Source organism: Pocillopora damicornis, chromosome 9 (assembly GCF_964200805.1).
Source record: "Pocillopora damicornis chromosome 9, jaPocDami1.2, whole genome shotgun sequence".
In the NCBI taxonomy this organism is placed as follows: Eukaryota; Metazoa; Cnidaria; class Anthozoa; order Scleractinia; family Pocilloporidae; genus Pocillopora; species Pocillopora damicornis.
Window position 1 is genome coordinate 14,168,359 of NC_142678.1, and position 14,213 is coordinate 14,182,571.

General features: G+C 36.5%; 1 protein-coding gene and 1 non-coding gene across 2 annotated transcripts in view; both read left to right on the plus strand.

Annotated features, from left to right (window-relative positions):
• LOC113674659 (WD repeat-containing protein 75) overlaps positions 1-14,190 on the plus strand; it is a 14,452-nt gene extending 262 nt beyond the window's left edge. Inside the window, exons 2-25 of the mRNA XM_027191144.2 lie at positions 1-114; positions 1,191-1,256; positions 1,796-1,886; positions 2,484-2,650; positions 2,877-2,947; positions 3,370-3,468; positions 4,140-4,228; positions 4,694-4,849; positions 5,368-5,430; positions 5,859-5,974; positions 6,278-6,385; positions 6,854-6,930; positions 7,358-7,524; positions 8,021-8,130; positions 9,451-9,527; positions 10,155-10,246; positions 10,702-10,800; positions 11,433-11,599; positions 11,813-11,872; positions 12,415-12,481; positions 12,743-12,816; positions 12,906-13,000; positions 13,200-13,243; positions 13,483-14,190. The exon at positions 1-114 is cut by the window's left edge and continues 16 nt beyond it. Coding sequence (XP_027046945.2) covers positions 1-114; positions 1,191-1,256; positions 1,796-1,886; positions 2,484-2,650; positions 2,877-2,947; positions 3,370-3,468; positions 4,140-4,228; positions 4,694-4,849; positions 5,368-5,430; positions 5,859-5,974; positions 6,278-6,385; positions 6,854-6,930; positions 7,358-7,524; positions 8,021-8,130; positions 9,451-9,527; positions 10,155-10,246; positions 10,702-10,800; positions 11,433-11,599; positions 11,813-11,872; positions 12,415-12,481; positions 12,743-12,816; positions 12,906-13,000; positions 13,200-13,243; positions 13,483-13,685 — 2,472 coding nt within the window. The 3' untranslated portion in view covers positions 13,686-14,190. The remainder of the gene's footprint in view (positions 115-1,190; positions 1,257-1,795; positions 1,887-2,483; positions 2,651-2,876; positions 2,948-3,369; positions 3,469-4,139; positions 4,229-4,693; positions 4,850-5,367; positions 5,431-5,858; positions 5,975-6,277; positions 6,386-6,853; positions 6,931-7,357; positions 7,525-8,020; positions 8,131-9,450; positions 9,528-10,154; positions 10,247-10,701; positions 10,801-11,432; positions 11,600-11,812; positions 11,873-12,414; positions 12,482-12,742; positions 12,817-12,905; positions 13,001-13,199; positions 13,244-13,482) is intronic.
• Positions 9,652-9,788, plus strand: LOC113674664 (small nucleolar RNA SNORA16B/SNORA16A family). Its single transcript, XR_003446539.2, has one exon. It is a non-coding gene; the product is annotated as a small nucleolar RNA SNORA16B/SNORA16A family (small nucleolar RNA).
• Positions 14,191-14,213: the final 23 nt, after the last annotated feature.

Here is a 14,213-nt window from a genome sequence, read left to right on the forward strand (position 1 = left end):
TGCGGCCGAAAAATACGTGTGTACAGCACGTTAACGGGAGATTTATTGCGAGAACTCCAAGGACACGAAGGAAAAGTTACAGACTTTAAAATCAACCCTAAAAATCACTTACAGGTTCGTACAGATAGCGAGTTAGATTGTGGAGGATTTTTAAATCGCGAGCTCTGTGCAGTGCAGTGAATTAATTTCAATTTTAAGCTTACGTAGTCTTATAATATATACCTTTCTATAATAAACTGAATTATACGATCATTTTTATTTTGGTTCTTCCTTATGATGTATCAGGGGACGGACACAGATAACATTACCATTACCAACACTTTTCTTTACGTTATGAAACCAAGAGATTCTGAGTAGCCATGTGTTGTGTATTCGTTTAGTGCAAACTCTAACTCTTCGACTGGTTTCTATATCCTGCCCGGGTAAAATTTCCGCACAGCCCCATACTACATTATGCATTCAGTTGTTGGATAGAGAAAACAATGACAAAAACAATACATTGCCATTGGGAAAACAGATTTGTTTTACAATAGTATGGGGCTGTGCGGAAATTTTACCCCTGCCTGTAGTCAACGATCAAGTATCTAATAACCTAGTGCAATCATGTTACTTGATAACAGTACTTTTACATCATTCAGTAATGCAGTAATTATTTATCACACTGTACACTATACACCATGACTCTTTCCAATAATAGATTACAGAATATGTCAAAAGGTGGTATCAACCCTTTAACTCCCAAGATCTCATTAGTAATTCTCCTTACTGTCTGCCAAACAGTTCTTGTGATGTTAGTTGGAGAATCTGGCATTGGATCAACTTATAATCCCCTAATTGATATTTTTATTTATTCTCATCACTTGTCTGCTTGATATTGTATTGATATTATAAAGGAGAAATTCTGTCCTGGTCACTCATAGGAATTAAAGTGTTAAATGTAGGATTTCATGATGCAGTGAACATTTCCATTAACCCTTTACACTTACTATCAGTATGCAAGTTCTCTGTACCATTTTAATACATATCTATGGTACTAACAGGAAGAATTAACCTAAAAGTCAAGGGCTCCTTGAGCTAACCAATACCTTTATTCTTATGACCTAATATTTGATAGAGCAGTGATACTGTTTGGAAATTAGATGCATATCACTCTTAGATTGTAAAAGGTTAAGTCCATGTTTTACCTCTAGTTAATTTCCTGTGCAGTCAGTGGAGATGTCATATATTGGGATTATACAGATGGACAGATTATTAAGGTAAGCATTGATCAAAGTACAATTTATGTTGCAGTCTAGATAAATTGATTCTCGCAAGGACAATTAATATGCTGGTGTTCAAACTTTTCAGTGGCTCTAGAATTTTTCATATCAGTTTTTTTATTTCACTTTTTTTTGTATTTATCACCTTATTCTGAAATTGAGGGAAACAAATCATAAACCTTTTAACTCCCAAGATCTCATTAATAATGCTCCTTACTGTCTGCCATACAGTTTTTGTGATGTTAATTTGGAGAATTTGGTATTGGATCAACTTATAATCCCTTTACTGATATTTTTCTATATTCTCATCACTTGTCTGCTTGACATTGAATTGATATTGGAAGGAGAAATTCTGTCTTGGTCACTTATGGGAGTTAAAGGGTTAAACTGATTTTGATTGTGAAATTGTAAATCAAAACTATATTTTAACCACAATGTACACATAATTACTCTGTATTCACTTTACCATCAGGATTTGTGTTTTGTATATTTTTTGGTGTTAGATTTTACAGAATTGATGGGTTATTTTTCAACAGAAATACAGATTTGAGGGTTCTTTAGTAGGATTGATGGTTCACTCAGCACATAATGAATCGGTGTTCTTGATAAAGCAAACCTCCTGTAAAGGTAAAGAACCTTGTAGACTATATGTCATTGCCTTAAATTTCAATTGGTAGTTGTAAAAGTTTCAAATCTGCTTACTGGTTTGTTTAACAGTGTTTAGTTATTTGTGTGGTCATCTATCTCAATGATCTGAACCTGTCTAGAAGGTACACATACAGTATATTACATGCACAAGCACCTTTAATGTGGCAAGTCAAAAAGGTTTAAGATCATATTTCAAAACATTAAATATGGAATGGTTGTCACCAATTGGGAAACCTATGTTTGATGGTTGTGTAGCAAGGCAAAACCTTTAGGTTGCCAGGTGTTTATGGTCAAGAGGTTAGTTGAGATAAACATGTGCACACAAGAAATGAAAAATTTGAATGTTCTGCTGTTTTCTTTTATAAGAATGTGCCTCTTTCTACTTGTTTGTTTGCGTATTATGCTTTGAGTTATTGCGCTAACATCCCAAAAGAAAACACAAATACATGTATGAAGTCAAATTTATTGGCTCAAATTTTATTTCTGGTGACCCATTATGAGCTAAGGTCACCTTATAGAGAATAGAAGAGTTGAGCTGGAGCTGTGGAACTTAGAATCTGTTGCTTACTGTCTTAGGTAAGAAGAGAAAATCAAAGGAAGAAAAGAAAAAAAAGCTTGTTGAACCAGAAGAGTACAGCTTGTCTGTGTACAATCCAAGATATTGTAAAAAAGTTGACAAACCAAAGTTAAAAGTGATACTTCATACATCGGGCAACTCCAAACAGACTACAATGAGTGGTGATGTAAGTGCTAATGAATATTCAACAGAGTAAGGATGAATAAGTGGAAAATGGATCAAAATCCAATATTTACTAGTTCTGAATATTACTTTTTGACCTTTTTTCCTTCAATAGTTTGGCACATGGTTGTAGGAGCTTAATTTAAATTTCCTTCTTTGCCTCAAAGTCTCCTCAATTTACATGTTATTTGAGGATGCACTATTGAAAATTTTGTTTTCTTTTCAACCAGGGCAACTTATTAGCAACTGTGAAGGAAAACAATCTACACTTGTGGAACTTCCTCTCTGGAAAATTAAATACGTAAGTGATGTGCTTTGCATTGAAGTGTAAATGTACTTGTACTTAAAAGATACGTTTACAAAGCCATGCTTTGTGTGAGATGACCCCATGAGAAATGGTTCATGCAGTTTTCAATACATGCACTAAAAGATTTTGACTGAGAAGTATGCATTTTTGCCTTGTAGTAGGACAAATTTACTTGGAACAACTTCAAAATTACATGCACTGTAAGTCCTCATTCTCAAATACAGTGTTCATCATTATTGTCAGTGGTGCTTTTTGACCCCATTTTGGTGTGGTTTTGCATAGTGTGTATCATTTAGACCATAGGATAGTAGGTGAAGAACTTACTGTATTTTACAGTAACTGTAGTTTACAGTTTCTTGTACTTCTTTTTAATAATAATTCTTTGTTTTGTTGTTATTTTGTTGTTTTTTTGCCAGGTTTTCATACAGACGCGTACAGTTTTCATGTGCAGCCTTTCATCCTTTAGAAGCTTGTGTTGCTACCGGTGTATGTGGTAGTGGGGAGATTATTTTGTGGTGAGTAGCTAAGGATTCCTCATGACCAGATTGCCAAATGTCCAACATGAACGTGCTGATGAAAGTCTACATGTTGTATATGTATGCCTGTCCAAAGGTATCAATTAATTTTGTCTTTCAAGGATCACAACAAAGTGGTGTGAAGTGGAATGAATATTAGTACATTTGATTAAATTTACCTCCAGACTTTTAGAATTACGTGTAGCTTGTTCTGATTAAGTCAGCTACAAAGTCAGTAGTTTATTCAGTACAATGTAGTTTCCTCAACTAATTATGTTGGTAGTGTATATGATTGTTGTGGAATTACCCGACTATGATATACATGCAGAGAAATTTGTCTAACTCTTTGTAAAAAGACTGCATGCATTTTTGTTTTTTATCTTCTGTGCTTAAGGTAAACCCTTAAACTTAAAAGATGCAGGAATTAGTGGGTACTTTAATATTATTTAAGTTATGGTCATGCACAAAGGATAAAGGATGGTTTATGAAATGGTGAAGTTTGCTTGTAAATATCTGAATTAAAATGCCTGAACAATTTGCAGTTTCTGCATGTGTTCAGCCCTCTACAGTGTCTTTGGGTTCTTTGTAATAATTATGGTCTCTGAGTGGATAACGCAGTAATAAGTTTTGCAGACCTTACACATGTACATGACTGTGCTTTCTGTTATTAGGCAAGGTTTGGATCAGTTAGAAAGTCCTGCTACTTCAGTTCTTCACTGGCATCCTAATCCTGTCTCTGATATTATTTTTTCTCACGATGGTAAGATGATTTGACTTGTCTTTTTTTGTTTACTTGCTTGTATTATATATGTTTACCGCATAGTAAGTGGTAGCTACAAGTCTCTCTGTACAGACTTAAAAAAAGCTTCTCTTTAAGCAATACTGTACTGAATGGGTCCACATCTTACTGACAATAAAACAGTTTGAACTAAGGGAGATCAGTTGATCATGGAGAATGATTTTGGGTGAGGACTGAACAGGACTGTTGTTGATGGCAAATCACTTTTACTTACAATAGTCCTACTGAGAGCTATGCTGAAGACTCTCAGCTCAACTTTATTTAAAGCTGTCATGGCAACTAAATTAGACAGCTTAGAGTGCAGCTGCACATACATGATGTACATGTGCGTATACTGTATGAGGTTGATTGCACAACTAGATTGACATCCTAAATACATACAGCACCATATTTGATAGGCATTTCATTATGTTGTACATGTCTCAGGTTCAAATATGTTTTCTGGTGGAGAGGAAGGTGTATTGGTGTTGTGGCAGTATAAGACAGATCACCAAGTCTTCCTTCCAAGGTTAAGCACTCCTATAAACCATCTTGCTATCAGTCCAGATGATTCATTGACAGCTGTCAGTCAAAGAGAAAATGGTATGTTGTCAGTCATTTATGGGCAGCAGGTCTCATCTATGATCAAAATGATTCTAATTTTATTGAACATCATTCAAGAAGTGAAAGGTTCAGAGGCTTGATGGTTAACATTCTGGAGTCAAGATGGAAAGAGCTAGGTTCAATCCCTTGTAGGGTCTATTTTGTTGTGTTTTGGGGCAAATGTCTTTAGTCACACCACCCCACTCTGCCCAGGAATGTCTTAGGACTTGCACCCCATCTACAGGGGGGGAGGGCAGTTGTACTACAGAAAATGGAATTTGTGGACTTACCTTTGACCATCTTGTAATTTTTGAAAAGTAATGTAATTTTTTTAAATAATGAGACATGACTATACATGAAATGAGTACCACTCAGATGACAATCTCTTAACTAGCTGCTTTGTTTTGGTAATTGTCCCAATTAAGTTACCATTCTATGCCTGGGATTGGTTTCTTCCTCTTTGAAAAGATGTCAACGAATACAGTATCATTAATTGTTTGTATCTTTTTAAATTTCAGTTATTAGATTAGTTAACAATACTGAATGGAAGATTAAACGGACAATTCAGGGATTGAGGCAAAGTAGGTATCCCTTGAACTTGAATTAAACATCAGCCATAATGGTTGTATGGCATAAATGCATAATTATTGTTCAAATGTAAAAATTACATTTATTTTCTTGTTCATGGTGTGTAATGGAAAGCACTTTTTTTAAATTGCACTCTGGCTGATATAATAGGAGGCTATCAAAGCATTTGAAGATAAAGAGGCAAGAACTTTTGGTCTCTCCTTTTCTGGAAAATTATCAAACTGAAAGGAAATTTTGTTCAGCAACAGTCTCTTACAGCATTCTCTTGTCATTACAATCTATTACTGCCCTTATCTCTTCTTGCCAAAAACTTTAATTGCTCCATATTGTGAGAAAAACAGACTGCCTTTGTGTGTTTTCTACTTGATTGTACTCAATGTACATGATTGTGCAATGTATTGTCTCTTTTGTCTTTTTATAGTTGATAATCTTTTTGCTGGCATTGTGTATGATCCACGCTCAAAAGGCCTAGTGACAAGTAACAAGCCTGGTGTTCTACAGTTTTACCTTCCACAAAGTGATCATCATGCATTTTCTGTAAGTTATTTACCTGAAATAATTTAGATGAAATATGTGAAGACTGAATTACTTTTACATTATTTGTTGTAGTGGAGAATTGATTCTTTCATATAATGTTGTCATAAATTGTGTACATTCAAAATGAATTTTTTCTTTTGATTGTAATATACTTTACATGTCTGATACATGTATGTGTAGTATTTAAGATGTTACAGCAGTTGTAACTGTTAAATCTTACTTGTCCTAGATCTGAGCAGAAAAAGTATTGAATCTTAACCATTTATTGTTTTTTTTTTTTCGTTTTTAAACTTTTAATCTCAGCTTGATGTTGTAAGACAGAACATTATTGTCAGAACAAAGAAGGAGCAGGTAGTCTGCACCAAGGTTGATCAAATGGCATTCAATGACAGTGGAAGCTGGTTGGCAACAGTGAGTTACTTATCTCTGAAAAAATTAATGAGAATTGAATTCTGGTGACAATGTGATCTCCATAGAGATGTTGTACTTGTTTAATTAAAAAAAAAAACCTTACGTGAGATCTGATAGACTGGTAGGTTCTTCTCACAACATGTCTTGTGTGCCCTGGTGAAACAGAGAAGTACAGATGTTGCATCCAGTTGAGTTAGGGCTGTATTCAGCCATTCCCTGATGACTTTACATACATGTAGGTCCATGTTCACAAGGAAAGATGATGTTTTCTTTGGGTCAGTTACAGATTTGGAAAAATACAAGCTACATGTCTCCTTGCACCCAGGCACTTGTAACGGGAAATTTTAGGCACAGTCTTCATACTGTTTTCACACTTACACATACAGTTTGTACATGTACATGTTTTAAATGTTTGTTAATGTTGAATATACATGTTAGTTTCTGAAACTGATCGCAATTGTTAATTAGGTTGAAAGAAGAGATGACAAGAAAAATGCAATGGAATTGAGACTCAAATTCTGGGAATACAACCAAAGTGATCAGTGGTATGATCATTAATCCATTAACTGAATATTGATAAAAGCTGACTTACATCTACAAGACTTGTCAAGTGCATCTTTGTTTCCTGAATTTCAGTAGGTTACTATATTTGTGACTTTAGGTAAAGTCAGCTTGCAAACCAGAGAAGCTATTCATCTGAAACTTTGCCTTGTTCCTGTTGCATGAAGAATCAGGCAGTACCTCTGCTCACCCTCATACTGTTCATCACAAGGTTATACCTTGCAATTCATTGTGATTCTTTGACTTTTCAGAAGTACCTAATTGTACTCTTAGGTCAGAAAGAGACACAGTGAGATTGAAGTGTCTTGCACAAGAATGCAGCCTGATCCTGCTAGACTTCAAGGCTAGCCATTTTTGTCCACAGTTCAGTGCAGTCATTTTTTTAATTTCTTGTTCTCTCTTGTTTTCTAGTTATGTTACAAACACCTGTGTTGATTCACCTCATGATAAGAAGATTGTAGCCATTCAGTTTCAGCCTCAGCAGAAAAGAGATGAAAGTACACCTCCTCTTGCCATGACTGCTGGAAAGGATGGAAAATTCAAGATCTGGCTTTTGGCTGAAGAAACAGCTATCAAAGGTACATGTGTATGTAAAAAGTTAATGTACAGAAAATTTCAAGAGAGATGTGTGGGGTTGAAAGGAAAAAAAAACTAAGACCTTTGGAGAGGTATCCCACATACTGTGCTCTCAAGGAATTTCCTGAAGGGCAAAGGAAATCAAGAATTTCAAGGAAAATCACAAAAACTGCTAAACATTTCAATACTATTTAGCAGTGCTTGATGTCTATGGACACCTTGATGTAGGACTTGCTTATAGTGTTTTCAAAGTGGACAGAAAAGATATGAATTACTCAACAAAATCCCTCCGCCCCCCCTCCCTCCCTCTTCATTTTGCTCACCTTCCCTCCAAACTTAAAACTTTTGCTGATTGCATTGAAGGACATGGTTTATCTTTGTGTAAAAATCTGAAATACTATCACAACATACATGTGAGTTCATTTTTGCCCTTTTTTGCAGCCATGAATGGTATGCTGTTTATAGGGTAATGTGTAACCATCTTATCTGTACTTTCAGGGAAGGAATACTCTTGGTCTTGTCAATCAGTTGGTTACTATGGTGACAAACCTTGCCAAGATGCAGCTTTCTCACAGGATGGATCTCTCCTAGCAGTGGCTTATGATAAGGTTCTTGGCTCATTAACCTTTTTAAACCCTAAGATCAGTATTTATATTCTTCATACTGTTCTCTGCACATTTACTAAGGTGCTGACAAGGAGAATTAGTCCAACAATCAAGAATTTCTTTAGTTGGTGATCATTTCCTTTATTCTCATGACATTAATGTGTGATTCAGAGGTGATATTGTAAGGAGAAATTAGATACTGGTCACTCTAAGGGGTTAAAGGGTTAATGTATTGTACTGGGTTCTCATATCACTTATACCATTGTTTGTTTTTCCTTTTTCTTCCTTTCATTCTTCCATTGACTCCCTTGTGCATGTGTTCATTTTGTTTCCTTTTGTACTTGTATTTTTTGGTCGTTCATCTGTTTGTTTATTCTTACCTTTGTTCTTTCCTTGTTTCCTTTATTCGTTCATTCGTTTCGTTGTTCATTGGTTTTGTTGCTTTATCACTGTGTTCATTCCCGCGTTTTTTCATTCCTTCATTCCTCTGTCCCTGTATTTCTTGTGTTCCTCATTCTCTATGTCTTCAACTCAGGTTTATTAGGCCAATATTCGTCTGTTAGTACAATAAGAGGCCCTATCGAAGCCCATTACAGTGTAACATTGCTGTTCCTGGGTCAAAACGGTGCCAAGAAGAAAATTTTCCAAAGGTCGCTTGGTAGCCCCCCATCTGACTACTGAGCATTACCCAGGAAAATAATATTTTCCTTTTTCTTGATTCATCGATGGAGGCAAGTGTTGCAAAGAAACCAAGTTCTAAATGAACTCATTCCTTTTTTTACATTGTGGGATGGTACATTTAGCTCGGTCCTAATAGCTTTTTTTCATACATGTACGTATTGGCAAGCTGCACTTTAAACTGTAATTATGCAGGGAGTAATAGATATGGAAAAAGTACGCGCGTCTGATTGGCTGAAAACGAGTGCATTCTCATGTAATTCGAGTGCAAAGTTGTAACATGAGTGCAAATTATAAATGGCGCGCGCGCTGCCAAAATGTCGTCGGTCTTGAGTATCTGTGATGCGTTTTTCATGTAAGTTATTAACAAGTAACGATGTTATTTCGAGTGCAATTTGGTATAAATAAGCACTTATAAATTTTTCAAAAACTACAAATTACACGAACACTACTCGCTCGTGCAATTTTGTTGTCTTTGAAAAATTCACTTGTGCCTATTAACTTAAAATTGCACTCGAAATCATGTTTTTATCTATACAAACCATGTTAGTCGTAAAATTACAAAATAATAAAACTATATGGTTCAACTATCAAGGAAACAATAATTTTTATTTTTATCATCATTATTTTTTATTTTACATGTAGGTTATCACTCTATGGACCCCAAGTACAAATGAGCTGAGAAAGACTCTAGCTTTACCCTACCCTGATGAGGAGATCAAGTAAGACTTCATATTACGTCACGTCAGATACGTCATATTACTTGTTCGCACAATTCTTTAGTTTGTTATTAACTCATCTACACTCAATTACATACGTGTTACTCGCACAGGTGTTCTGAATGCCACTCGGCCCTTTCGAAGCTCAGAGCAGTTGTCCGTACTTCTCTGAGTCAAATAGGAGCCAAGAAAAACATTTTCTATATGGTCGCTTGGCAGACTTCATTCTATGTCTCTACAGCATTACCCAAGAAAATAACAAAACATCTCTTTCCAGGGAACCTATAAGTGGTTCTGAAATTTGTACAATGCGTATATGAATTGATCACACCTGTACGTTGATGATAGCACATGTAGCATTGAATGATTGAGTTGTGTTTGTAAGTTAATGTGGAGAATTTCTAAAGCTGACATTGTGAGAGTAAGCGCTTTAATCGGAGCAAATGGCACAGGGCTAAAGCCCGAAACATTAGTTTTGTAATTTCTGTACGGTGGCCAATGTACTTTATCGACTCAGTTGATCATACCAAATTATCTTACTATAACCCTACTGGAGCAAAACCATAGTTTCTTTACAAAATTCCCCCCTTATTTTGTGAATTACTGTTTTATGTATTGTTCCCTTTAAAGGCGGATCAAGTTTGGACATAACAGCTCCTCACAGTACTTGGTCTCCATCACCAATCGGTATCTAACTGTGTGGAATCTTCTCTCCTGTACAGGTGAGTAGAAATGTTCAGTTTAATTTTCAGTTGAACGTGGAAAGGAATTCGAGAACTGCATTTGTGTTGCTTTGCTTAGACACGCAGAATTTCTAATTGAGCGTCGGAAGTAATTCGAGTAATTTTTGGAGTAGTAAATTTTAAATACTCGAAGTTGAATAGAATTATGGGATTCTTTTTTTTAAGAATTTTGGCGTCAGGCAAGTAGTAAAAATACTCACAGGTCTAATGGGGGTGCGGAGGGGCCTGTACCTCCCGGTTCCCCAGAATTTCCGCCGCCCCCCCCCCCCCCCCACTGAGTATTACACGAAGCGTGTTGCGTGATGATGCCAGAACAACGGCCGCGCAGAAGAAGACTATGGAAGAGACCGACTAATATTAACTTGTACACTCTGTGATTAATTTGGACAAACAGTCTTTCCACGCTGATTATTTGTGTTTTTCTTTTCTTTTAGTTTGGTGGAGTGTGGAAGCCCCTGTGACGTGTTTACTGCCTGATCCACAAACAAATCTGATTTGTGTTTTCGTTTCATTCAACAAGAACAAATCACACTGTAAGTGGGCTTTGTTATCGTCGTTCTGGTTTTAAGATCATCCGTCTGATCTCAGTGAACTGAATCTTGCTTGTAATTCTTAAAACCCATTTACTCCTAGAATGCAAATTTATTTTACAACCTAAATACACTGTTGAGCAAAAAGGTGCTGAGAATTACGAAGTTCACAAACGGGGAGAATTTGTCCTGACGTAACACCAAAATCTTCGAAATAGCTAACTAGCAGATGGGCGTTAAAGGTTCGATACTCGTGTTTAAAAAATGGCTTTATTTGAGACACTTAACAGGAAGTATGGATGTACTTTGCCATAAACAGAAAGGAAATTCTAGTCTAAGTGACAGAGAATTTCCCCCAGTCGTTGAGACTAAACGGAGACAGCTTATTCCCGTTTCCGTGGCATAAACGGATGACATTCCACACTTTGGTCATCAAACGCACCGACTATCAGAATTTTATCTGGTTTCAAGCCATTTACCGGCGCCATTTATATTCTGAGCAACAAGAACAAGGAAACTTAGAGTTTTGTCTTCACAACAACCAAAGCGTGTTTAAAAGAACTTTGGAAACAGAGACAAGAAGTAATTACTATTTAACTTTGTTAAAAGTGACCATATATTTTTTTTAATTATAGTGTACGTTTTCGACCCAGCCTCCCCTCATCCTGTAGCTGTTCAGTCCTCTGTGTCCAGGAGGTCGGATGTGGTGTCAGCGGTCTTCGACAGGGAAAGCGTTTTATGCAGCAATAAAAATGGGAAATCGTTCAAAATGTCGAAACTTTACTTCTTGAATCAGGAGCAGGTATGGGAAAATTGCCGTAAGTTTATATGGTTTTTATCAGTGTTCAGAAAAAAACTTACAGTTTTTGATTGAGTATCTGATGCAGTTCGGTTTTGCGCGAGAAACCATGACGTTTTTACAAAGTTTGTAAAATTAGCGAACACGTGAGCGATCTACATGTAAAAGCTGTCAAATGCAAGCTATAGGACTTAACGTTACCTTTTTCCATTTCAGAAACTGTTCACATTGGATTTTGGTGAATCAGAAGATAAAAAGAGTCCAGTCAAGTCACAGGTGAGTAACTGTGACCCTGTCACCCTCAGGAATGACCAATTCGTAATTTCTTCTTGTAATGTCATAATCAATATCATCACTGTGAAACTTTGTTATTGATCTTAATGATTTTTTTTTGGTCACGTCGTTTTCCCTCTTTATTTTTGTTTGTTTGTTTTTTTAATTTTTTAAAAGGTTTTAATGTTAAACAGTCGAAATAAAAAAAAAACGAGCTCTAATCTTGAATTAAAACAGACATATCGTCAAACCTCTAAGAATTTTTCTCCGTAGGAATGGTACGTTGTCCACTTAAAAGTCAGTGCCGCTGTTTCCAATTGAATAAACTACCACATCTGTTCTACCTTTCCTTTCTTTATTTCTATCGAATTGTCGCTTGGCAAAAAGTGGATTTATAGAAGCGAACCGTTTCCACACCCCCACCCACCCTAATTGAGATCCTTTTATTAAGCCGGTGCTTTAGGCTTTGAGTAATGCTTGACTTTTCCTTTAAACCAAATGAGCCAATCAGTCAATGACGTGATTTTGACATTGCTTTATTTCAGGAATCTGCTGCGAATCCAGAAGAGCAAACTGAATTCTATAAGATCTTCGGAAAGTCAACGAAGAGTAGTAAGTGATGAAGACAGCGGCTGTCTTTCGTAATCTACAGTCTGGTTATCGCCTTCATTCCTGCAGCTTATAATCTACCCATGTATTTTTCGTACCAATATTTTCTTGTCAGATCCTCGACCAACACTCGCAAATTTTGATTCTAATTCCAGCCATTGACGGCTTCTTTCCACGTTTCATTTTTCTTTGTCTTCTTTTTATTATCAATATTATCATTATTTGACTTCCCCAATGAAGGTTATCAACTTATCTCTGTTTCAGGAGCGGAGTCCACTTCAGATCACCGCGTCGGTAAAGGTGTCAGGGGAAATCCATCAAGCGCTGTGGTCAGACAGGTTGGTTCGAAGTGTTTTGATTCCAAAATGTAGGCTTCTTAAATATTGCTTACCGTAACGAGCTCGAATGCGGATTTCTTTCTTTGCAGATGCTGCAGACCCCTTCTCATGTTCTTCCTTCAGTTTCCTCTATTTGCTCATCATTTCTGCAGTCACTGTTGGTCAGCAAGCAATCCGCGCCAAGGTAACATTTTCTTTTCCAAGTTTATAAGCTGAGTTTCGTTACGCATAGACTCCTGGGAAAAGCGCTGCATACGAAATAACACGTGTAAAAGGATAAAATTGATGAGCGAAAACAGGCCATGAGGTCTATTTTATGTGAAATTTCGTCTCACTTATTCTGATATGAACATTTTTTTTCTTTATTTTTTCGACTTTCTCAGGGAAGATCAAGATAATGACAAGAATAGTGATGATGAAAACGAAGGTAAGTTTTTCAGGACCTTTGCTGAAAATCTGTCACACCTCGTGTGACTTACACCCCATAGCGACCACTATAGCGCTTAAATGTTGTAAAACCAAACAATATCAGAGCCGAGTAAAGCAAAATCAGTGCGATTCCAACTACCGTCGACGTTCATTTCAATCCCTTAATTGATTTATTTCTAACTAATAGAGCAATTCTTGTTTTTTTGTTTGTTTTTTAAAATTTTTTTTCTCCTGCAGTTGAAAGTATGGATGAGGATGAAGACAGCGACGTAGAAACAACGCGTGTTTCCGAAGGAGCTTCCGGGAAAGTTCCTGACTCTTCGATGGAAACGACAGACGGTGCTGTTTTGCAAAGCAGGCAACTCAATTCCGGAGAACATTACGCTGATCTTGACAGTGTTAATTTTACCTGGCTAAAAGACTTCTTCGCCTCCTCTTAAGTCAACTTTGTTGTCGCTAACATCAGATGCAGGATATGTGCGTGAATAAAACGAAATAATTATTTCATCAAGGATAAATGAAAGTGAAAAATTAAAACAATACAATTTCCTCAGTGCCGTATCTCATCTCGAAAGAATGCCCCACAGATGAAGGACAACCATGAGCTCTCTGGAAGAGAAATGTAAATCTTGTACTTTTGTGGGGAGACCCCTTGCAGTGTAAATTAAAACTGAACAGTGTTGAAAATATATTTACTAACAAGGAAGAAAAGTTTTAAAGTATTTTATCAGGGATCTGGTTTTCAGGGGAATCAGTCGTCGCCAACAGATTACTAGAACGGACTTTGACTGCCGATCAACTGCCAATGAGGGGAGATCATTACAAAGCCTCGGGGGGTGGGAGAAAAAAGGAAAATTTTACCGCAAAACATGTTTATGGCGTCCGTGCGCATGTCTCCATTGTACACTTTTTTTGCCTCATTTTATAATAAATGGCTGTATTACTTGATATTTTATGCAAAAGAATTA